Source organism: Macaca nemestrina, chromosome 20 (genome assembly GCF_043159975.1).
Source record: "Macaca nemestrina isolate mMacNem1 chromosome 20, mMacNem.hap1, whole genome shotgun sequence".
NCBI classification, from domain to species: Eukaryota; Metazoa; Chordata; class Mammalia; order Primates; family Cercopithecidae; genus Macaca; species Macaca nemestrina.
Window position 1 is genome coordinate 43,812,440 of NC_092144.1, and position 25,228 is coordinate 43,837,667.

A 25,228-nucleotide genomic window follows, 5' to 3' on the forward strand; every position below is an offset into this window, starting at 1 on the left:
CCGCCACCTCGCCCGGCTAATTTTTTGTATTTTTAGTAGAGACTGGATTTCACCATGTTAGCCAGGATGGTTTCCATCTCCTGACCTCGTGATCTGGCCACCTTTGCCTCCCAAAGTGCTGGGATTACAGACGTAAGCCACTGCGCCTGGCCTTTTTTTTTTTTTTTTTTTTTTTTTAGACAGAGTCTCTCTCTTTCGCCCAGACTGGAGTGCAATGGCCTGATCTTGGCTCACTGCACCCTCTGCCTCCTGGGTTCAAACAGTTCTCCTGCCTCAGCCTCCAGAGTAGCTGGGATTACAGGTGCCTGCCACCACACCCAGCTAATTTTTGTATTTTTAGTAGAGATGAAGTTTCACCATGTTGGCCAGGCTGGTCTCGAACTCCTGACCTCATAATCTGACCACTTCGGCCTCCCAAAGTGCTGGGATTACGGGCGTGAGCCACTGTGCCCAGCCTATTTTTGTTTTAATTTAAAAATAATAATTTGTAATCTGGATGCTGTGGCTCACACCTGTAATCCTAGCACTTTGGGAGGCTGGGGTGGGTGGATCACTTCAGGTCGGGAGTTTGAGACCAGCCTGGCCCACATGGCAAAACCTGTCTCTACGAAAAATACAAACAAAATTAGCTGGGGGTGTGGCAGGCACCCGTAATTCCAGCTGCTCGGGAGACTGAGGCAGCAGTATCATTTGAACCCAGGAGGTGGAGGTTACTGAGAGCCGAGATAGCGCCACTGCACTCCAACCTGGGTGACAGAGCAAGACTCCATCACAAAAAATAATAATAATAATTATTATTATTTATAGCTGGGCATGGTATTGCACGCCGGTAGTCCCAGTTACTTGGGAAGCTGAGGCAGGAGAATCGCTTGAACCCGGGAGATGGAGGTTGCAGTAAGCTGAGATCGCACCACTGTACTCCAGCCTGGGTGTCAGAGCAAGATTCTAAAAAAAAAAAAAAAAAAAAATTTAAAAGAAAAGAAAATTGCTGGATCTTATTAGTGTATACTAATTTTTTATTGATGTGTGACAAATTATTCCAAAATTTAGCAACTAGAAGCAACAATCACCATCTCTTTAGGTGGGGAATTTGCAGTGGCTGCGTTTGGAGTAGTGGCTCTGATCTTCTAAGATTGCAATCAAGATGCTGGCTAAAGATGTGGTCATTTGAAGGCTTGATGGGGCCTGGAGGGTCTGCTTTGAAGATGGCTCACTAGCACAGCTGGCTTTGGGAGGCACAGACAGTTCAAGTGTCCTCATGACAACGCAGCTTATTTCTCCCAGAGTGAGTGATCCAATAGAGAGCAAGGCAGATGCCTGGAGGTCTTTTGTGACCTAATGTCAGGATTCACACTCTTTTTTTATTTTTTTTTTGAGATGGAGTTTCACTCTTGTCGCCCAGGCCAGAGTGCAATGGCGTGATCTTGGCTCACTGCAACCTCCGGTCTTGGGCTCAAGCGATTCTCCTGTCTTAGCCTCCTGAGTAACTGGGATTACAGGTACCCGCCACCATGCCTGCCCCCTTTTTTTTTTAATTATTTTTTTAGTAGAGATGGGGTTTCACCATTTTGGCCAGGTTGGTCTCCAACTCCTGATCTCAAGTGATCTGCCTGCTTCACCCTCCCAAAATGCTGGGATTACAGGGTGAGCCACCACGCCCAGCTACACTCTTTCATTTCTATAATACCCTGTTGGTGTTACAGATCAGCCCTGGTCATTGTGGGAAGGGACTGCACCAGTGGGTTAATGCCAGGAGGCAAGGACCACTGGTCACCATCCCAGAAGGTGGGTGGCTATCGTAGTCCTGCTTCTGGCGCCTAGTGGTTGATTTGTGTTCCTTCCATACGCAAACACCCCACTCACTTTCTCCTAAGTCCATATCCTGTTACAGTATCAGAAGTCTAGAACCTCATCTTGTCAAGTACAGGTGTGGTAGTACCTGCATTTCCTTTAGTACAACTCGAGTATAGTTCCTTTCAATCTGAAGACATGTGAATTTAAAGAGACAAATTACCCCCAGACACCCAACATACAATGGCGAGGTGGGCATAGGATGACTGATATGTATGGGATAATTATTTTTTCTTTTCTTTCTTTCTTATTTTTTGAGATAGGGTCTCACTCTGTTGCCCAGGCTGGAGTGCAGTGGTGCGTGCAATCACCACTCACTGCAGCCTCGAACTCCTGGGCTCAAGCAATCCCCCACCTCAGCCTTCTGGGACTACAGGCACATGCCACCATGCTTGGTTACTTTTTTATTTTTTGTAGAGATGAGGTCATGCTATGTTGCCCAGGCTAGTTTTAAACTCTTGGGCTCAAGTGATCCTCCTGCCTCAGTTTCCCAGTAAGTGCTGGGATTATAAGCATGAGTCACTGAGTCATGCATATTTAGGTTTCTATTATGACAACACTGTACTTTTGGTGCCAGAATCTGTATTAGTTATCTATCATTGTGTAACAAATGACGTGAAAACTTGGCTTAAAACAGCAATAAACTTTTTTTTTTTTTTTTTGAGACAGTCTTGCTCTGTCGCCCAGGCTAGAGTGCAATGGCACAATCTTAGCTCACTACAACCTCCGCCTCCTGGGTTTCACCAATTCTCCTGTCTCAGCCTCCTGAGTAGCTGGGATTACAGGGGCACGCCACCATGCCCGGATAATTTTTGTATTTTTTCTTTTAGTAGAGATGGGGTTTCACCATGTTGGCCAGGCTGGTCTCGAACTTCTGACCTTGTGATCCACCTGCCTCAGCCTCCCAAAGTGCTGGGATTACAGGTGTGAGCCACCATGCCGGGCCTAGCAGTACTTTTATTACCTCTCACAGTGTCTGTGGGTCAGAGGTTTGGGAGTGGCTCACCTGGTTGGTCTTGGTTTGGAGATCTCTCATGAGGCTTTAGTCAAGATGTTGGCCAGCGCCCTGGTTACTGGAAGGTTTGATGGGTTTGGAAGACTCCCCTCTAAGGTGTCCCATACACAGGAAGCGAGTTGGCAGTGACTGTTGGAAAAAGGCCTCAGTTCCCTGCTGCGTGGGCTTCTTTATGGAGCTCTTTTGAGTGTCTTTACAGCATCATAGACGGCTTCGCCAAAAGCGAGTCATCCGAGAGAGCAAAGCAGAAACTGCAGGTTCTCTGAAGTCACATTTCACCCCTTTTGCCAGTCTCCTGGTGGGTGCACAGGTCACCTCTCCCAGCACAGGCGGAAGCTATGCAGGGGCATGAGTTCCAGGAAGCAGGGATCACTGGCGTCTGATTGGAGACTGGCTGCAGGTCTGATACTCCTTTCCCCGCCCAGTCACAGTTTTCAGCATTTCACATCTCTTGGTCTCTGGCATAGTAGATTCTGCCGAGTTATCCCTGGTTTTGCAAATTCTGACGGTGTTTCTGTGAGGTAGGGATGTCTCACTGTTGTAACCAGGAAATAGTCTAGTTGGTGGTGAGTGTGGCAGGGGCCACTGTGGTCTCCAGAGACTCCTAGGCCTTGCATAGTGGCTCACGCCTGTAATCCCAACGCTTTGGGAGGTCAAGATGGGAGGATTATTTGAGGCCAGGAGTTAGAGACCAGGCTGGGCAACATAGCAAGACACCGTCTCTACAAAAAATAAAATAGGCTGTGCGTGGTGGCTCACACCTGTAATCCAAACACTTTGGGAGGCTGAGGTGGGTGGATCACCTGAGGTCAGGAGTTTGAGACCAGCCTGGCCAACACAGCGAAACCCCGTTTCTACTAAAAGTAGTAAAAATTAGCCGGGCATGGTGGCAGGTGCCTGTAATCCCAGCTACTTGGGAGGCTGAGGCAGGAGAATTGCTTGAACCCTGGAGCCTGGAGGTGGAGGCTGCAGTGAGCTGAGATTGTGCCGTTGCACTCCAGCCTTAGCGACAGAGTAAGACTCTGTCTTAGGAAAAAAAAAAATGGCTAAGGCAGAGCATTTTGTTCTGTTTTTGGAGTCAGGGTCTTCCTGTGTCACCTAGGCTGGAGTACAGTGTTAGCAATCTTAGCTTGCTGCAGCCTCAACTTCCTGGGCTCAAGCAATTCTCCTGTCTCAGCCTTGAGCCACCCTTCCTGGCCCCTAAGGCACAGTTTTAAAAATAAATAAATAGCGAGATGCGGTGGCTCACACCTGTAATTCTAGCACTTTGGGAGGCCGAGCTGGGCAGATCACTTGAGGCGAGTAATTCGAGACCAGCCTGGCCAACATGGCGAAACCCCGTCCCTACTAAAAATACAAAAAAATTAGCTAGGCATGGTGGTGGCACAGGCCTGTAGTCCCAGCTACTCAGGAGACTGAGGCATGAGTATTGTTAGAACCCAGAAAGTGGAGTCTCTGTCTCAAAAAAAAAACAAAATTAAAAATAAATAAGCCGGGCACGGTTGCTCAAGCCTGTAATCGCAGCACTTTGGGAGGCCGAGGCGGGTGGATCACGAGGTCAGGAGTACGAGACCATCCTGCTAACACAGTGAAACCCCATCTCTACTAAAACAAAAAACATTAGCTGGGCATGGTGGCGGGCACCTGTATAGTTCCAACTACTCAGGAGTCTGAGGCAGCAGAATGGCATGAACCCGGGAGGCGGACGTTGCGGTGAGCCGAGATCGCGCCACTGCACTCCAGCCTGGGAGACAGAGCAAGACTCCGTCTCAAAAAAAAAAAAAAATTGTAAGTTAAAAACAAAAAAATAGAGGCACCTGCGAGGGCCTGAAAGCTGGGACTGAGGAACCAGGACATGGCAGTAATGATGTTTTTGAACAGCGGCTTATGCCTGGGGGTTTGGGCTGACGGCATCTTCCTCCCTGTGCCAGCGTGTCCGGAGCGGTGACTGGAAGGGGTACACAGGCAAGACCATCACGGACGTCATCAACATTGGCATTGGCGGCTCCGACCTGGTGAGGAGAAAACTGCCTTGGGGTAGGGTGGGAGTCTGGGCACTGTTGGTCCCACCCAGGTCCTTACTTTCTCCAGGGATGGGACCTGGCTGTCTCCACTTTTTGTGGGCTCTGAATTCTTATTCTCTGATGCTGTGTCTCCCCCCAGGGACCCCTCATGGTGACTGAAGCCCTTAAGCCATACTCTTCAGAAGGTCCCCGCGTCTGGTATGTCTCCAACATTGATGGAACTCACATTGCCAAAACCCTGACCCAGCTGAACCCCGAGTCCTCCCTGTTCATCATCGCCTCCAAGGTATGAGCGCCGAAAACTGCCCGGCCCCTGGCCGTGTGTGTGTTGGGGCAGGGAGGGACGGCTGTTTTGCTGTCCCCCTGGCCATTGGTCCCTCTCGGTGGGTGAACCATGGTTTGTGGATCAGGTCAGTACAGCTGCCCTAGACTGTTTCTGTGCCTGGCAGCAAACAAGGTTGACTGATGAAAGCCTGAACACATCAGTTTGAACCTTTGTGTCTTGATCACACCCACTCACCTTGCGGCATCTCTGCTCAGTCTGGGACTGCTCACCACTTCCTTACAAACCTGTCCATTATGCCTGCTCCTGTTTTTTGTTTTGTTTTTGAGACAGAGTCTGGCTCTGTCACCCAGGCTGGAGTGTAGTGGCGCGATCTCGGCTCACTGCAATCTCTGTCTCCTGGGTTTCAAGCAGTTCTCCTTTCTCAGCCTCCCAAGTAGCTGGGACTAGGCAGCACACCACCACACTTGGCTAATTTTACTATTTATTTATTTATTATTTTTTAGTATAGATGGGGTTTCGCCATGTTGGCCATGCTGGTCTTGAACTCCTGACCTCAGGTGATGCCCCCACCTCGGCCTCCCAAAGTGCTCCCAAAGCATGCCCTGCCACACTTGCTCCTTTCTGATCCCAGAGCCATGCCCTGATAATAGAGGGGTTTTGTTTGCTGCCGTTTATGCTCTATTTACTCACATGAATGTACATAAAATATGAAGAATTCCATCTGAATTCTGAGATACCTTCCAGCCTGGGCCGAAGAGAGCCTCAGGCTGACTGCAGCCCCCCAGGGGAGAAGCTGTGGCCTTTGACCTGAAGGCTTAGGGTCGGCGGTTTGTGTTTACCAGCCTCCCTCCTTTGGTATTAAAGAGTTGGAGTCTCAGGAGGTTATGTGACGTCACTGTCACTGACCTGCAAATACTGCTCCAGTTGACAACTGGGCATTGCCTTGGCCTCCGCTGCTGAGCCCTGGCTTGAGGCTGCACCCACCCCTAAGCTCGGGCGCCCACTGCTGTTCTCTTCGGTTGCAGACCTTTACCACCCAGGAGACCATCACGAATGCGGAGACGGCGAAGGAGTGGTTTCTCCAGGCGGCCAAGGATGTGAGTGGGCTATAGGGCCTCCCTCGTGGTCAGCCTCTGAGCTGGGAAGAGCAGGGTGGGCCCCTGAGTGACCAAGTCTGGCCCTGTCTCTCCTGAAGTTGGAAGAGGAAGGTGGCCTTGCCAGTGCCTGCCTTTGCTAGATGAGATGATTGTTCATCCTGGCTTTGCCAGACCCAGCCTTGCAGATGTGACAGAACCTGCTCTCGCAGGCTGACAGCCCTTGTGTTGCCCTTTCTCTAAGGTTCCTTGGTGCAGCAGGGACTCTTGGCCACACCTATTTTATAGGGGAGGGATGTCCCTGAGCCCCGCATGCTTGTAAGATGGGATGAGCAGGCAGCCTGTGACCCACCTGCTTTCTTGACCTTGACCTCGATGTGGGCCTCCTTTAACAGTCTCAGAACCAGGGACTGGGAATCTCAGTCCCATGCAGGGCCTTGGTTCCTCTGGTGATGGGGAGTGACTACCCCTTGTCTCCCTGGGCTGGATTTGGTAACTTGGCTCTGTCTTTTGTAGCCTTCTGCAGTGGCGAAGCACTTCGTTGCCCTGTCTACTAACACAGTAAGTGCCCCTGTGGTCCCCTGTACTGCCTTCCTGGGAGGGCCCAGCATGTCTAGGTCATGGCCCGTCAGAGACGTGGTTCATAGGTCTGGTGGAGCTGATGCTATGGAAGGGTTGGCTGCCTGTGGGCTGCAAGCCTTCCTTGCCTTTTCCACATTCACCCATTCAACCTCTGCAGCCTTGAGAAGAGAAGCTTGGAGTCAGTGGGATCACGATAACCCCTTTTTCCATCTCCCAGGCCTGAGTGATACCCAGAACCCTCCACACACATGACCTTCCTAGGCCTCTGTGCGCGGCATCTCCCCGAATGGGCCATGCTGGGTGGGGGTGGAGGATGCGTTCCATGTTTCACGTAAGGACATAAAGCCCCAATGAAGGGAGGTCACGCTTTGCCTCCTACTTAGTGATTGTTGTTTTGTGTGTGGTGTTTTTGTTTTTTTTTTTTTTTTTTGAGACAGTCCGCTTTGTTGCCCAGGCTGGAGTGCAGTGGCGAGATCTTGGCTCCTTGCAACCTCTGCCTTCCAGGTTCAAGTGATTCTCATGCCTCAGCCTCCTGAGTAGCTGGGATTACAGGTGCACGCCACCATGCCCGGCTAATTTTTATATTTTTAGTGGAGACGGGGTTTCACCATGTTGGCCAGGCTGGTCTCTAATTCCTGACCTCAAGTGATCCGCCCACCTCGGCCTCCCAAAGTGCTGGGATTACAGGTGTGTGCTGCTGTGCCCAGCCTATTTTTTGAGACAAGGTCTCGCTCTGTCACCCAGGCTGGAATGCAGTGGTGCGATCTTGGCTCATTGCAACCTTTGCCTCCTGGGTTCAAGCAATTTTCATGCCTCAGCCTCCTGACTAGCTGGGATTACAGGCACCCACTACCACGTCCAGCTAATTTTTGTATTTTTGGTAGAGACAGGGTTTCGCCATGGTGGCCAGGCTAGTCTCGAATTCCTGACCTCAAGTGATCTGCCCACCTCGGCCTCCCAAAGTGTTGGGATTATAGGCATGAGCCACTGTACCTGGCTCACTTAGTGACTGTATGAGTAGGTGATACCAGGATTAGAACCTGGGTCACCTGTCCCCCAGTTCTCACAGTCTGCCTGGCCCCGAGGTTGTGCAGGCTCAGCAGAGCATGGCAGAGTAAGGGATGTTCCAGGAGTGACAGCAGCAGTCAGCCGGTGGGCACTGTGCTGTGTCAGAGCTGGGGACCACACCCACATCACTCCCTCCCACCCCCTCCACCGTTACCCCTACATCTCTGCCTCCAGTGCTCGCCCGGCTGCAGCAGGACGCCATAAGGCTGGCTAACCATAGCACTGTTGCCTGCCTCCCGCTGACTGGTCAGCAGGGCTTCTCCTCCTGTGGGGAATAGGTAAGGGGTTGCTGGCCCTGTCTGCTCTGGGGACCAGAATACCTGATGGGTCCTCAGAGCTTCTTGGTGCAGTCACCCTCCCACACGTGGGAAGGGCTGGGTAACTGTCCAGCCTGTGTGTGGTTGCCTGGCCTGGTAGGTGGCCCCTGCCCATGCTCGGGTCCCAGTCCTAGGTTCGGTTCCTAGATGCCCTGAGGGGTCATGTTCTGGTGTCCCAGACAGGCCTGGATGAGAGCTGTTGCAGAGCAGTGTGTGGGCCAGTTCCTCACACGGGGTTACAGCTGCCCTCAGCAGGGGGCTTTACAGGTGCAGCGTCACTGGTGTGCCTGGTGTCCATCTTGGGGTGGGCAGATCCTGGGCCCTGCCCTCGACTCACAGACTGCTCTAGCCCTGCCCCATCCCTGGCTCTGGGGAAGGTGAGGCTCAGCTCACAGAGCATAGCTCCCTGCCTCCTGGAGCTCCTGTTTCCATCCCACTAGCAAATGCTTCCTTTCATTTCTCTCCCTTTGTTTTTTTTTTTTTTTTTTTTTTTTTTTTTTTTTTGTAGACCAAAGTGAAGGAGTTTGGAATTGACCCTCAAAACATGTTCGAGTTCTGGGATGTAAGTACAAGCACTTCTGCACTGGGTGAATTAAGTTCCTTTGCCAAATCCTGGCCGTTGAGGGGCCCATGAGGTCAGGTCAGTGTTTATTGAGTACCTGCTGCATACCTAGCTTGGGGAAAGGTAGAGAGGCCCTCAGAGAGGCTTGGAGGACAAGAGCAACCCAGGCAGGATGAGGGCTCCACTTCCACCTGAGGGCGGGCTGAGCTTGCATTGCCAGATGACACTCCCTTGGGTGCCTGCCTGCAACACCCACTGTGGGGTAACGCGAGTCCCCCTTGCCCCCCTCACTGAGTTGAGGTTGTGAGTTATTCTCAGTAATGACCTTTCTCTGAACTGCAGCCACCATCTGTAAAGGCCAAGGGGCAGGGTGAGGCATGAGGTATGACCGGGTAGGCCTGGAAAGGAGCAACAGGAGCTGTAGGAGGAGCTGGGGGGTGGCGTAGAGGAGGCGCCAGGCTGGGGCAGCTTGCAGAGCAAACCCTGCCTTGAGTGACAGGGCTGCAGACCCCTCCGTAGCAACAGGTGGTCCATGGGACCGCCTCTGCTGGAGCCGAACAGTGAGCTGCAGCTTTCCTTGTGCACTTGCCTGAGCTCAGCAGTGGTGTGAGGAGGGCTCTGGCTGTGAAGCCTGGGGTGCAGGGGTGCAGTGCAGGGTGTAGTGCAGGCGCTGTGAATGCTGTGGGCATGGCCAGGCTTAGGTGCAGGGTCTAACACTGTGGCAGGCGCAGCAGAGAGGGCATTGCCCATGTGGTGGTTTTCCCACCTGGGGCTGTTTCCAGGCATTTGGACCGGAGGCCCTTTGCTTGGTGATGGCATCCACAGACATAACCTTGTACCTTTGAAAGCTCTAGGGGTCTGGGAGAGAATGAAGCCCTAATGCGTTAAGCCATCCACTGTGTATAATGAGTTAACTTCTTTCTAGAATGAGACTAGTTACATACCATCCTTGGAAGAATTGACAAGAGTCACTCAAGTCATTTTCTGCATCCTGTGGCTCAGATGCGGAACCCCGGTCAAGAGAGACTGTGCGGCTTCTAATAAATGTTGCATGCCTGATAATGGAGGGCAGCCACCTTCCACCTCCTCCTTGGGATCTGGAGCCTGAGCAGGTGGTGGGCAGGGACGTGTGGGTGCTGCTGCCAGCCAAGGAGCTGAGCAGATCGGGGGTGTCCTTGCTCGTCACCACCCAGCATGTAGAGATGAGTTAGGGTGTGGCTTAAGCAGAGGATGGGTCTGGTCTCCCAGGTAAGGCCTAGCAATGATATTTAGGCACAGGAACATGGGGCCAGGGCTGGCTGGTGAGACCTAAGCGGAGGCTTCCTGGGCCAGGCTAGACAGACCACAGGGGATGGAGGAGGGATCGGCCTGAGTTACTAGTGTGTGTCCTGCTGAATCCAGAAGGTGATATCTGAAGAACCCAGGGATAGGAGCAGGTGAAGTTCCTGGAGGTAGGGTCTCGGGTGAGCTACAGCCATCAGCTCAGGCCTAGGGATGCAGTCCCGGCTCTCAGGTGAGATCAGAAGAGTCTCGTCTGGTAGTGGTAATTCTTGGTCCGCCAGGGCCAGTTGTGGGGCAGCCTTGGGTGTCAGGATCAGGCAGAGCGGTGGTGGGAAACCGCAGGGTCTCTCAGGGCTCAGCCAGAGTCAGCACATGCCACAGGGCCAGTTTTGGCTGGGGAGGCCCGAAGCGGAGCCAGAGCAGATCCAGGTGAGTTCTGAGGAGGAGCCAGGGCAGGGAGAGGGACCCATGGGTCTGTGAATTCTGGAGGAGAGGCAGGTATTTAGAGATGGTTCTGTCAGGTGGAGTCTGAGGAGCCTGTATGTGTGTATGTCAGCCGGGCTCTGTGGGAGGTGATGTTGACCTATGGCATGGGACGGGTGTGCACGCTGGGATCTCTGGCCAGTTCTTTGAAAAGTGAGGATCAGGTAGTGGGTGGCTAATTGCTTGAATGGGGTGTTTAGAACCCAGGATTAGGGACACACAGGTCAGCACCTGCTTCTCAGCATCCTGACTGGGTGTGATGGGCAGAGCTCAGGGCATCAGAGGCCTCTGAGAATTCGTGACTGAAGTCCAAGTCTGTGGCGTCAGGGTCTGCAGAGCCCAGATGCGGGAGAGGTAGGAATGTACCTGGTGATGTGAGGCAAGGACAGGGGAGCTGCGGCAGGTGAAGCCGGCGGGTTGCATGCGGAGCTGTGCTGGGTAGGTGCGGTCTGAGTGGCTCAGGGTGAGTAAAGGTCCAGAGACCTGGGTCTGCAGGGCAGACATCAAGACTAGGCCAGTCAGACAGTGTTTGTCAACACTGGGCTCTCACCAGGCTCCCTCAGGCCGAGGTCAGCAGCCAGTGATCTGTCATGTGTGAGGAAAGTGACTGTTCAGGTTAGGTGTGTATAGTGCAGCCTTTCAGAGCCGCGTCTGTCTGAGGTCCCAGGAGCTGGAATCAGACAGGTTTGTATGGCTGGGTTTCTAGGGGAGGCCTGAGGAGCCAAGACTCTGCTCAGGTAGGCAGAACTGGACCAGTCTGGTAAGGACGTTGGAGCTAAAGATAGGCAGACAGGTTGAGCTGGGTCTGATAAGTGAGGCTGAAGATCCATGATTGGGTCCAGGTTGGAGCTGTGTCCTCAGGCGATGTCTGAGCAGCTCTGGTGGGTGAGCCTGGGAAGAGACCAAAAAGCTGGAGTCGGACAAAGGGAGGACGACCTGCATCCGTCTGAAAGGTGGATGAAGCCTGGGTCTGGTCGAGGTACGTAGAGCGGTTCTAGCAGGCGAGGTTTCAGGGGTTAAGGTGAGACATGGGTATGTAGTTTTGGGTCTCACAGGTAAGGTCTGAGCCACTGAGGTCAGGCCCTGGTTTGTATCCCAGGTCCGAGAAGCATGATGGGTAGAGTTTGTCGGGTGACATCTGTGAAACCAGGGGCACGCGGAGGGAGGTTGACCAGAACAGCCATAGTCAAGCTAATTAAACTGTCCTGCAGTTGAGGTCAGGCACAGGTGGAGAGAACGATCTATCAGGTGAGGCCCAAGGAGTTGGGGTTAGGCTCATCTAGAAAGACCTGGATGTGGTAGACAACCTCTGAGGGTGTGAAGTGAAGGCAGTGGATAGAGCCAGGTCTCAGGAGGGTCTGAGAGGCTGGGATTTGGCACAGTGAGCAGGTCTGGATTTCCCAGGTGGTGTCAAGACAGGTGGGAAGGCCAGGCGCAGTGGCTTATGCCTGTAATCCCAGCACTTTGGGAGGCCAAGGCAGGCAGATCACTTGAAGTCAAGAGCTCGAGACCAGCCTGGCCAACATAGCGAAACCCCATTTCTACTAAAAATACAAAAATTAGCCAGGCATGGTGGTGGTGCATGCCTGCAGTCCTAGCTGCTTGGGAGGCTGAGGCACCAGAATTGCTTGAACTGGGGAGGCAGAGTGAGCCAAGATCGTGCTACTACACTTCAGCCTGGATGACAGTGAGACTCTATCTCAAAAAAACAAAAAACAAACAAACAAAAAAACAGGGGTCGGGTGTGGTGGCTCACGCCTGTAATCCCAGCAGTTTGGGAGGCCAAGGTGGGTGTATCATCTGAGGTCAGGAGTTCAAGACCAGCCTGGCCAATACGGTGACGGGTGAAACCCCATTTCTACAAAAAAATACAAAAATTAGCTGGATGTGGTGGCATGTGCCTGTAATCCCAGCTACTCGGGAGGCTGAGGCAGGAGAATCGCTTGAACCTGGGAGGCAGAGTTTGCAGTGAGCCGAGATCATGCCACTATACTGCAACTTGGGCAGCGAGAGTGAAATTTTGTCTCAAAAAAAAAAAAAAAAGAAAAAAGATGGGTGGGTAGAAGTTCATCTCCTGGGTGAGGCTGAGGAGCTGTGGCCAGCCACAGGTAAGTGGGCATGTGGAATTGAGTTTCTTGGGTGAGGTTTTTGGAGCCTGGTCCAGGTATATCTCTTCGGGTCTATCAGGTCTGAAGAACAGGAGTTAAACACAGGTGTTTAGAGCACCTGTTTAGAGCAGGGTTTGGCAGGTAAGGTCTTTGGAGCCAGAATCAGGGCAGCTTCACAAAGCTGGGTGTGTTCATGAGACCTAAAAAGTCATAGTCAAGCCCAGGTAAGAGAAACCAAGTGTGTTGGATGAGATATGAGCAGCTGAGGTGTGAAGCAGAGGTAGGCAGAGCTGGCCCACAAGGTACAAGCTCAGGAACCCTCACCACATGCAGGTAGGGAGTGCTGGTCCACCAGGTACAAGCCCAGGAGCCAGCATCAAGCACAGGTAGGCAGATCTTGCCTACCAGGTATGATCTAAAGAGCCAACGTCAGGCTCAGGTAGGTAGATCTGGCATGCCAGGTATACTCCGAAGAGCCAGAGTCAAACACAGGTAGGTAGAGATAGTCTTCTAGGTGTGGTTTAAGGAGCCAAGGTCAAGTACAGGTAGGTAGAGCTGGCCCACTGGGTGTGGTTTGAGGAGACAGGGTAAGCACAGGTAGGCAAAGCTGGCCCACCAGGTATGGTCTGAGGAGCCAGGGTCAGGCTCAGGTAGGTAGAGCTGCCTGCCTGGTATGGTCTGAAGAGCCAGGATTGAGTACAGGTAGGTATTCTGGGTCACTAGGTGTAGTCTGAGAACCCAGGGTCAAGCTCAGGTAGGTAGAGATAGCCTTTCAGGTGTGGTCTGAGGAGCCAGGGTCAAGCACAGGTAGGCAGAGCTGGCCCACCATGTGTGGTCTGAGGAGCCAGGGTCAGGCAGGTAGACAAAACTGGTCTGCCAGTAGTCTCTTGAAGGAGAGCTGAGGAGTTAGGATTGAATGCAGGTAGATAGAGTTGGCTCTTTCAGGAGTTGGATTCAGGCACAGGAATATGCCCCTGGGTGTTTGAGGTGAAGCCTGAAGAACCAGAGTTGATCCTAGGTGTACAGAGTGGCCTCTCAGGTCAAGCCCATAGCATGGGGGTCTCCACAGGCAGGGAGAACATTGTGGGTTTCCTACGAGGTCTGTGGCCCCTAAGTTAGACGTGAGTAGGTAGATGTATCTCTCTCAAGTAAGGACTTTGTAGCTAGAGGGACGTACACCTGGGGTCTTGCAGGTGGAGTCATTGGTGCGTGGTTCTGGCTCCGTTGTGCTGACTCAGTCTTAGGCCTGGGGACAATGGGTTAGTCACAAGTTGGTAGAACTACACATCTCAGCTGGGGAGCACAGGTAGGCAGAGATGTTCCATTTGATGAGGTCTGAGGCTCCTCAGTGAGCTCATTGGTGCTGATGTTAAGCAGAGATTGGCAGCATTGGCTCTGTCTGTGAGACATGAAAAGCCAAGCCAGACACAGGATGTGGACTGCCGAGGCCAGGCTCACGTAAATAAAGCTGGACCCTGGTAGGCTGTAAGGAATCTGAGTTGGGCTCAGGCAAAGGAACCTGGGTCTGTCAGTCAGGGTATGAGGGGTCAGGTTATGTGAAGCCTGGTCTATCAGCTGAGATGTCTGGAACCCATCTTCGACAGGTGTGTAACTCTGTAGCCTGAGGCACTGGAGTTGGACACAAACAGGCAGAACTAGGTCTTCCAGGTGAAGCCATTGCATCGATGCTCAGTGCTGGTATATTTATCTGGTGGTGTCAGTGAGTCTATGGCTCCAGGCTCAGTGCTGTTACGTTTACCTGATTATGTCAGTGAGGCTGTGACTCCAGGCTCAGTGCTGGTATGTATACCTGATTATGTCAGTGAGTCTGTGGATCCAGGCTCAGTGCTGATATGTTTACCTGGTTGTTGTCAGTAAGTCTGTGGATCCAGGCTCACTGCTGGTATGTTGACCTGGCATTATCAATGAGTCTGTGGGTCCAGGCTCAGTGCTGGCATGTTGACCTGGTGTTGTCAGTGAGTCTGTGGATCCAGGCTCAGTGCTGGTGTGTTTACCTGACATTGGCAGTGAGTCCATGGATCCAGGCTCAGTGCTGCTATGTTGACCTGGCATTGTCAGTGAGTCTGTGGATTCAGGCTTAGTGCTGGCATATTGACCTGGTGTTGTCAATGAGTCTGTGGATCCAGGCTCAGTGCTGGTATGTTTAGCTGACATTGGCATTGAGTCCATGGATCCAGGCTCAGTGCTGGTATGTTGGCCTGACATTGGCAGTGAGTCTGTGGATCCAGGTTCAGTTTCACAGAGGTTGTATAAACATGGTCTTAGGTGGGTTCTTGACACCTGGGTTCAAGCACAAAAGTACTGCTGGGCTTGTTAGGTGAAGTGGGTGGGGTCTAGCCCAGGAATGCATAATTGGTGAGGCTAGCCAGGCCTGGGGAAGGTGGGTCAGGCACAATTAGGTGAGTAGTGTGGGCTCTTATATCAAGGGAAAGTGGTAGTCATTGTAGGTGTTTGTACCTGGGTCTGCCTGGTGATGTCTGGGGAACCCTAAGGATCAGGTGGGTCAGCTATCTGTTCTCAGCACCCTGGTCAGGTATGATAGACAGAGCTCAGGGTACTACAGAGGCCTGAGGATCTGTAACCAGTCCATGGTGTTGGCCTGCATCCAAGGTGGCATTTTGCTCCAGTTGACATAGGGTCTGAGTTAAAAGTGAGGAAAGTTGCCAGGCGCAGTGGCTCACGCCTGTCATCCCAGCACTTTGGAAGGCCAAGGTGGGTGGATCACTTGAGGTCAGGAGTTCGAGACCAGTATGGCCAACACGGTGAAACCCCATCTCCTAAAAATACAAAAATTAGCCATGCATGGTAGCACATGTCTGTCATCCCAGTTACTCAGGAGGCTGAGGCAGGAAAATTGCTTGAACCTGGCAGGCAGAGATTGCAGTGAGCTGAGATCATGCCACCGCACTCGGGCCTGGGCGACAGAGTGAGAGACCCTGTCTCAAAAGAAAAAAAAAGAAACTGAGTCCAGTGAGCTGAGATCATGCCACCCACCACACTCAGGCCTGGGTGACAGAGTGAGAGACCCTGTCTCAAAAAAAAAAAAAGTGAGTAAAGTGAGGAAAAAGGTAGATGATGGTTAGATAAGGTGAGATCTGGGGCACTGGGGCAGGTGAGGCCCAGAACATTGAACTGACTGAGGAGCTGCATCTATAATGTGTGGTCTCAGAGGCCTCTGCACTTAAAGGTGAGGTCTAGAGACCCATATCTGCAGATTGAGGGTTCGGAGGCTCAGGTCAGACACTGTTTGGCATTGCTTGGGCTCTTGCAAAACTGGGATCTCAGGACCTGTTCTTGGCCACGGTGAGCAGCCTGGACTCGGTCAGCCAGAGGGCTGGCTGTACTGAAGTTTAGTTTCTAGAGCTGAGTCTGGGCTGGGTGTGGTGGCTCATGGCTGTAATCCCTGAGCTTCAGAAGGCTGAAATGGGAGGCTGAGATGGGAGGTTGAGGCCAGGTGTTCAAAACCTGCCTGGACAACAGAGCAAGACCCCATCTCTACACAAAATTTTAAAAATAGCCAAGCATGGTGGTGTGTGCCTGTAGTCCCAGCTACTGGGGAGGCTGAGATGGGAGGATCACTTGAGCCCAGGAGTTTGAGGCTGCAGTGAGCTGTGATCATGCCACTGCACTTCACCTGGGCAACAGAGCAAGACTGTGTCTCTAAAAAAAACCAGAAACCTCTCAGCCACACTGGAGAGCTCCCAGAATCAGTCCTCTGCACTCCCCAGTCAATCTCCGGGCCTTTGAAGTGGCTTGTTTGCTTCTGTCCTTACCTTAGCGACAGACTGTTCAGAGTCCTCCCGCCGTGCCTCTCAGCTTCCACCCTGTGGTCCTCACCCCTTCCTTTATCCTCTGGACGGTGCTATGCTTCCCCCTGCCTCAGTGGGCTTCCAGGAGAGAATTAAGCCCTCACAGCCCAAGGCATCTACTGGATGTAATAAGTGGGCACCTCTCCTTCGTGTCTAGAAGGTTACTAGTCTTGGACCATCCTTGGGAGAACTGAGAAGTCACTCAAATCATTTTCTGTGGGCCTTAATTCTGTCACCCTTGAGAAAAACTGCTTTGGCCACAGGACCTTTGCATGTGCTGTTACTGCTGCTGGAATGCTCCCTCAGTGCTTCTCTGGGTCATGCCTGCTCGTTCTTGAGATCAAGGCTCAAGTACCCCTCAGGTTCCTTTTATAAGTGGCCTTAGCACCATATTCCATTTCTCCTGAGCACTTGTTTCTCAGTTTCACATTTATTGGCATGATTATTTGATCTGCGTCCATTGCCTGTGCTAGAAATGTGGAAGGTGCGCCATAAACAGCTGTCAGGGAGACGTCCGTGAAGTTCTGAGGATTCTGATGGCACCAAGTGGAACCTGTGGGTGTGGCTTGAGAAGGTGCAGTGTGAATGATAGGCCTAGGTGATGGGCCGAGAAGATCGGTCGAGCCCAGGTATGACCCATTGGGCCTGTCGGTGTCCAGGAGGTAGGGTGAGGCACAGGTCTGAGGTTCTGGATCTGTCAGTACCGCCTGAGGAGTTGGGAATGGGCACAGGTACAAAGTGATGAGTCTTCATTGTTCAACAGAGAATTTCTGGCACAGGTATGAGGATCTGGGTCTGTCAGTATCTGAGGATGTGGGGCCTGGCACAAGTATGAGGCACTGGGCCACTATGCAAGCAGGTGGGCTGGGGACCAGAAATGTAGTTGTAGGTTTTTAATATCTGAGGAGACCCAGCCAAGAGCGGCAGACAGCTGCTGGGTCTTTCATTGTCCAAGGAAGCATACCTGGGCACAAGTATGAGGCTGAGAAGGTGAGTCCTGGCACTGGTATGGGGCTGTGGGTCTGCAAGTGTCTACAGAAGTAGGGCCTGGTACAGGTATGTGGTGCTGGAAGAGGTATCCAAGGAGATGGGCTAAGTACAGGTATGACATCTGGGTCTCCCAGTGTGTGAGGAGGTAGGATCTGGTACAAGTATGAGGCCCTGGATCTGACGGTGTCTGAGGAGGTAACAGCAGGTTACAGGTATGAGGCCCTGGGTCTGCTGATGTCTGAGGAGGTAACAGCAGGTTACAGGTATGAGGCCCTGGGTCTGCTGATGTCTGAGGAGGTAACAGCAGGTTACAGGTATGAGGCCCTGGGTCTGCTGATGTCTGAGGAGGTAACAGCAGGTTACAGGTATGAGGCCCTGGGTCTGCTGATGTCTGAGGAGGTAACAGCAGGTTACAGGTATGAGGCCCTGGGTCTGCTGATGTCGGAGGAGGTAACATCTGGTACAGGTATGAGGATCTGGGTCTTCCTGTGTCTGAGGAGGTAGCACCTAACACAGGTATGAGGATCTGGTCTTCCAATGTTTGAGGAGGTACCACCTGGCACAGGTGTGAGGATATGGGTCTTCCATGTGTGAGGAGGTAGCACCTGGCACAGGTATGAGAATCTGGGTCTTCCAGTGTTTGAGGAGGTAGCACCTGGCACAGGTATGAGGATCTGCGTCTTCCCATGTCTGAGGAGGTAGCACCTGGCACAGGTATGAGGATCTGGGTCTTCCCATGTCTGAGGAGGTAGCACCTGGCACAGATATGAGGATCTGGGTCTTCCCATGTCTGAGGAGGTAGCACCTGGCACAGGTATGATGATCTGGGTCTTCCAGTGTTTGAGGAGGTAGCACCTGGCACAGGTATGATGATCTGGGTCTTCCAGTGTTTGAGGAGGTAGCACCTGGCACAGGTATGAGAATCTGGGTCTTCCCATGTCTGAGGAGGTAGCACCTGGCACAGGTATGATGATCTGGGTCTTCCAGTGTTTGAGGAGGTAGCACCTGGCACAGGTATGAGGATCTGGGTCTTCCCATGTCTGAGGAGGTAGCACCTGGCACAGGTATGATGATCTGGGTCTTCCAGTGTTTGAGGAGGTAGCACCTGGCACAGGTATGAGGATCTGGGTCTTCCCATGTCTGAGGAGGTAGCACCTGGCACAGGTATGATGATCTGGGTCTTCCAGTGTTTGAGGAGGTGAGGTTGGACTCAGGTGTCAGGCCGTTGGGCTTCCATTGCCTGAGGAGATAGCATCTGGCACAGGTATGAAGCCCTGAGTTTTCTAGTGTCTGGGGAGGTGAGGCTGGGTACAGGTATGAAGATCTGGGTCCATCAGTATCTGAGGAGGTGGGATCGGGTCCTGGTATGAGGATCTGGGTCCGTCCATGTCTGAGGAGGTAAGATCTGGCCCTGGTATGAGGATCTAGGACTGTCCATGTCTGAGGAGTTACCGTCTGGTACAGGAATGAGGATCTGGGTCTGTCAGTGTTGGAGGAGGTAGGAATCTGGTACAGGTATGAGGATCTGCATCTGTGAAAGTCTGAGGAGTTACCATCTGATACAGGAACGAGGACCTGGGTCTTCCAGTGACTGAGGAGGTAGGATCTTGTACAGGTGTGAGGATCTGGGTCTTTCAATGTCTGAGGAGGTAGGATCTGGCCCTGGTATGAGAATCCGGGTCTGTCTATGTCTGAGCAGGTAGGATCTGGCCCTGGTATGAGGATCTGGGTCTGTCTATGTCTGAGCAGGTAGGATCTGGCCCTGGTATGAGGATCTGGGTCTGTTAGTATCTGAGGAGGTAGCATCTGGTACAGGTGTGAGGATCTGGGTCTTCAGGTGTCTGAGGAGGTGGCATTTGGCACAGGTATGAGAATCTGGATCTTCTAGTGTCTGAGGAGGTGAGATCTGGTATTAAGTGTGAGAATCTGGTTCTGTCAGTGACTAAGGAGGTAGGATCTGGCATAAGCATGAGGATCTGGGTCTGTCAATGTCTGAGGAGGTAGGATCTAGTACAGGTGTGAGGATCTGGGTCTGCTATGTCTGGAGGTAAGATTTGGCATGAGTATGAGGATCTGGTTCTGTTCGTGTCTGAGGAGGTAGGATCTGGTACAGGTATAAGGATCTGGGTCTTTCATTATCTGAGAAGGTAGGATCTGGTACAGGTGTGAGGATCCGGGTCTGTTCATGTCGGGGGAGGAAGGATCTGGCACTGGTAAGAGGATCTGGGTCTGTCAGTTTCTGAGGAGGTAGGCTCTCGCCCTGGTAAGAATATCTGGGTCTGTCAGTTTCTGAGGAGGTGGGAACTGGCACAAGTATGAGGATCTGAGTCTGTCAATATCTGAGGAGGTAGGATCTGGTGCAAGTATAAGGATCTGTGTTTGTCAGGGTATGAGGAGGTAAGATCTGGTACAGTATTGAAGATTTGGGACTGTCCATGTCTGAGGAGGTAGGGTCTGATGCACATATAAGGATCTGGGTCGGTCAGTGTCTAAGGAGGTAGGATCTGGCACAGGTAAAAGGATCTGGATCTGTCAATGCCTGAGGAGGTAGGATCTGGTGCAGGTATAAGGATCTGGGTCGGTTAATATCTGAGGAGTTGTGATCTGGCCCTGGTATGATGATCTGTGTCTTCCAGTGTGTCCTAGGAGGTAGGATCTGGCCCTAGTATGAGGATCTGGGTCTGTCAATATCTGAAGAGGTAGGAATCTGTTACAGGTATGAGGATCTGCATCTGTCAATGTCTGAGGAGGTAGGACCTGACCCTGGTATGAGGATCTGGGTCTGTCAGTGTCTGAGGAGGTAGGAATCGTACAAGTATGAGGATCTGGGTCTTTCCATGTCTCAGGAGGCAGGATCTGGATCTCTCCATGTCTGAGGAGGTAGGATCTGGGTCTGTCCATGTCTGAGGAGGTGGGATCTGGCATGAGCATGAGGACCTGGGTCTGTCCGTGTCTGCGGAGTTAGGATCTGGCACAGGTATAAGAATCTGGGTCTTTCAGTGTCTGAGAAGGTAGGTTCTGGCCTTGGTGTGAGGATCTGGGTCTGTCAATGTCTGAGGAGGCAGGAATCATAGAAGTATGAGGATCTCGGTCTGTCCATGTCTGAGGAAGGTCAAGGTTTCTCCATGTCTGAGGAGGTAGGATCTGGGTCTGTCCATGTCTGAGGAGGTAGGATCTGGGTCTGTCCATGTTTGAGGAGGTAGGATCTCGCATCAGTATGAGGATTTGGGTCTCTCCATGTCTGCAGAGGTGGGATCTGGCACAGGTATAAGGATCTGGGTCTCTCCATGTCTGAGGAAGTAGGATCTGGTACAGGTATGAGGATCTGGGTTTGTCAATATCTGAGGAGGTAGGATCTGGCCCTGGTATGAGGATCTGGGTCTGTCCATGTCTGAGAAGGTAGGATCTGGCCCTGGTATGAGGCTTATGAGGATTTAGGTCTGTCAGTATCTGAGGAGGTAGGATCTGGGTCTATCAGTGTCTGAGGAGGTAGGATCTGGCCCTGGTATGAGGCTCTGGGTTGCCCATGTCTGAGAAGGTAGGATCTGGTCCTGATAGGAGGATTATGAGGGTCTGGGTCTGTCAGTATCTGAGGAGGTAGGATCTGGGTGCCCGTATAAGGATCTGGATCTGTCAGTATCTGGAGAGGTAGGATCTGGTGCTGGTATGAGGATCTGGGTCTGTCAGTGTCTGAAGAGGTAGGATCTGGTACAGGTGTGAAGATCTGGGTCTGTCAGTGTCTGAAGAGGTAGGATCTGGTACAGGTGTGAGGATCTGGGTCTCTCTGTGTCTGAGCAGGTAGGATCTGGCATGAGTATGAGGATCTGGGTCTGTCCATGTCTGAGGAGGTAGGATCTGGCACAGATATAAGGATCTGGATCTTTCAATGTCTGAGAAGGTAGGATCTGGCCCTGGTATGAGGATCTGAGTCTTTCAATATCTGAGGAGGTAGGAATCTAGTACAGGTATGAGGATCTGGGTTCTCCATGTCTGAAGAGGTAGGAATCTGTCACAGGCATGAAGATCTGGGTCTGTTAATGTGTAAAGAGGTAAGATCTGGCCCTGGGATGAGGATCTGTGTCTCCCCATGTCTGAGGAGGTAGGATCTGGATCTGCCCGTGTCTGAGGAGGTAGGATCTGGCATGAGTATGAGGATCTGGGTGTGTCCATGTCTGCAGAGGTAGGATCCGGCACAGGTATAAGGATCTGGGTCTCTCCATGTCTGAGTAAGTAGGATCTGGTACAGGTATGAGGATCTGGGTCTATCTATGTCCAAGGAGGTAGGATCTGGTACAGGCGTGAAGATCTGGGTCTGTCTATATCTGAGGAGGTGGGAATTTGGTACAGGTATGAGGATCTGGGTCTGTCAGTATCTGAGGAGGTAGGATCTGGCCCTGGTATGGGATCTGGGTCTGTCCATGTCTGAGAAGGTAGGATCTGGCCCTGGTATGAGGCTTATGAGGATTTGGGTCTGTCAGTATCTGAGGAGATAGGATCTGGGTGTAGATACAGGTAAGAGGATCTGGTTTGTCAGTGTCTGAGAAGGTAGGATCTGGCCCCCTTATAAGGCTCTGGGTTGCTCATGTCTGAGACAGTAGGATCTTGCCCTGATAGGAGGATTACGAGGATCTGGGACTGTCAGTGTCTGAGGAGGTAGGATCTGGGTGCCCGTATAAGGATCTGCATCTGTCAGTATCTGAGGAGGTAGGATCTGGCACTGGTATGAGGATCTGGGTCTGTCAATGTCTGAGGAGGTAGGATCTGGTACAGGTGTGAGGATCTGGGTCTCTCTATGTCTGAGCAGGTAGGATCTGGTACAAGTGTGAGGATCTGGGTCTGTCCATGTCTGAGGAGGTAGGATCTGGCGCAGGTAGGAATCTAGTACAAGTATGAGGATCTGGGTCTCTCCATGTCTGAGAAGGTAGGAATCTGTTATAGGCATGAAGATCTGGGTCTGTCAATGTGTGAAGAGGTAAGATCTGGCCCTGGTATGAGGATTGATGTCTCCCCATGTCTGAGGAGGTAGCATCTGGGTCTGACCTTGTCTGCGGAGGTCGGATCTGGAGCAGGTATGAGGATCTGGGCCTGTCCGTGTCTGAGAAGGTAGGTTCTAGCTCTGGTATGAGGATCTTGGTCTGTCAATATCTGAGGAGGTAAGAATCTGGCCCTGGTATGAGGATGGGTGTCTCCATCTCTGAGGGGTTGAATCTGGTACAGGTATGAGGATCTGGGGCTGTCAGTATATGAGGAGGTAGGATCTGGGTGCCGGTATAAGGATCTGGATCTGTCAGTCTCTGAGGAGGTAGGATCTGGCGCTGGTATGAGGATCTGGGTCTGTCAGTGTCTAAGGAGGTAGGATCTGGTACAGGTGTGAGGATCTGCGTCTCTCTATGTCTGAGCAGGTAGGATCTGGTACAAGTGTGAGGATCTGGGTCTATCCATGTCTGAGGAGGTAGGATCTGGATCTGTCCATGTCTGAGGAGGTAGGATCTGGGTCTGCCCGTGTCTGAGGAGGTAGGATCTGGGTCTGACCGTGTCTGAGGAGGTAGGATCTGGCATGAGTATGAGGATCTGGATCTGTCCATGTCTGTGGAGGTAGGATCTGGAGCAGGTATAAGGATCTGGATCTTTCAATGTCTGAGAAGGTAAGATCTGGCCCTGGTATGAGGATCTGGGTCTGTCAATATCTGAGGAGGTAGGAATCCGGCCCTCATATGAGGATGTGGGTCTCTCCATCTCTGAGGAGGTTGAATCTCGTACAGGTATGAGGATCTGGATCCGTCAGTGTCTGAGGAGGTAGGATCTGGCCCAGGTATGAGGATCTGAGTCTGTCCATGCCTGAGGAGGTAGGGTCTGGTAGAGGTGTGAAGATCTGGGTCTTTCTATGTCTCAGGAGGTAGGATCTGGTGCAGGTATGAGTATCTGGGTCTGTCCATGTCTGAGAAGGTAGGATCTGGTGCAGGTATGAGGATCTGGGTCTGTCAGTATCTGAGGAGGTAGGAATCTGGCCCTCGTATGAGGATGTGGATCTCTCCATCTCTGAGGGGGTTGAATCTGGTACAGTTTTGAGGATCTGGGTCTGTCAGTGTCTGAGGAGGTAGGATCTAGGTGCAGGTATAAGAATCTGGTACGGTCAGTATCTGCGGAGGTAGGATCTGGGTGCGGGTATAAGGATCTGGATCTGTCAGTGTCTGAGGTAGGAATATGGTACAGATAGGAGGATCTGGGTGTGTTCATGTCTGAGGAGGTAGGATTTGGTGCATGTATTAGGATCTGGGTCTGTCCATGTCTGAGGAGGTAGGATCTGGCACAGATAGAAGGATCTAGGTCTTTTAATGTCTGAAAAGGTAGGATCTGGCCCTCATTTGAGGATCTAGGTCTTTCAGTATCTGACGAGGTAGGAATCTGGTACAGGTATGATGATCTGGGTCTGTCAAGTCTGAGGAGGTAGGACCTGGCCCTGGTATACGGATCTGGGTCTCTTCATGTCTGAGGAGGTAGGAATCTGTTACAGGCATGAGGATCTGGGTCTGTCAGTGTCTGAGGAGGTAGGACCTGGCCCTGGTATGCGTAACTGAGTCTCTTCATGTCTGCAGAGGTAGGATCTGGGTCTGTCCATGTCTGAGGAGGTAGGATCTGGCATAAATATGAGGATCTGGGTCTTTCAGTGTCTGAGAAGGTAGGATCTGGCCCTGATAGGAAGATGAGGATCTGAGACTGTCAATATCTGAGGAGGTAGGATCTGGGTGCGGGTATAAGAATCTGGAACTGTCAGTATCTGAGGAGGTAGGATCTGGCCTTGGTATGAGGATCTGGGTCTTTCAATATTGGAGGAGGTACAAATCTGGTACAAGTATGAAGATATGGGTCTCTCCATGTCTGGAGGTAGGATCTGGTACAAGTGTGAGGATCTGGGTCTGTCCATGTCTGAGAAGGTAGGATCTGGTCCTGGTATGAGGCTTATGAGGATTTGGGTCTGTCAGTATCTGAGGAGATAGGATCTGGGTGCGGGTACAGGTATGAGGATCTGGGTCTGTCAGTGTCTGAGGAGGTAGGATCTGGTACAGGTGTGAGGATCTGGGTCTCTCTATGTCTGAACAGGTAGGATCTGGTACAAGTGTGAGGATCTGGGTCTGTCCATGTCTGAGGAGGTAGGATCTGGAGCAAGTATAAGGATCTGGGTCTTTTAATGTATGAGAAGGTAGGATCTGGCCCTGGTATGAGGATCTGAGTCTTTCAATATTTGAAGAGGTAGGAATCTAGTACAGGTATGAGGATCTGGGTCTCTCCATGTCTGAGGAGGGAGGAATCTGTTACAGGCATGAGGATCTGGGTCTGTCAGTGTGTGAAGAGGTACTGTCTGGCCCTGGTATGATGATCTGTGTCTCCCCACGTCTGAGGAGGTAGGATCTGGATCTCTCCGTGTCTGAGGAGGTAGGATCTGGCATGAGTATGAGGCTCTGGGTCTGTCCATGTCTGTGGAGGTATGATCTGGAGTAGGTATAAGGATCTGGGTCTGTCCATGTCTGAGAAGGTAGGATCTGACCCTGGTATGAGGATCTGGGTCTGTCAGTATCTGAGGAGGTAGGAATCTGGCCCTGGTATGAGGATGTGGGTCTCTCCATCTCTGAGGGGGTTGAATCTGGTACAGTTTTGAGGATCTGGGTCTGTCAGTGTCTGAGGAGGTAGGATCTGGCCCTGGTATGGGCATCTGGGTCTGTCCATGTCTGAGAAGGT

At 51.9% G+C, this 25,228-nt stretch overlaps 1 protein-coding gene across 1 annotated transcript in view; it reads left to right on the plus strand.

Annotated features, from left to right (window-relative positions):
* Positions 1 to 25,228, plus strand: part of LOC105495570 (glucose-6-phosphate isomerase) — a 47,496-nt gene that overhangs the window by 8,086 nt on the left and 14,182 nt on the right. The window contains exons 5-9 of the mRNA XM_011765289.2: positions 4,798 to 4,881; positions 5,030 to 5,176; positions 6,202 to 6,273; positions 6,787 to 6,831; positions 8,746 to 8,799. Of these exons, the coding sequence (XP_011763591.2) occupies positions 4,798 to 4,881; positions 5,030 to 5,176; positions 6,202 to 6,273; positions 6,787 to 6,831; positions 8,746 to 8,799 (402 nt within the window). The remainder of the gene's footprint in view (positions 1 to 4,797; positions 4,882 to 5,029; positions 5,177 to 6,201; positions 6,274 to 6,786; positions 6,832 to 8,745; positions 8,800 to 25,228) is intronic.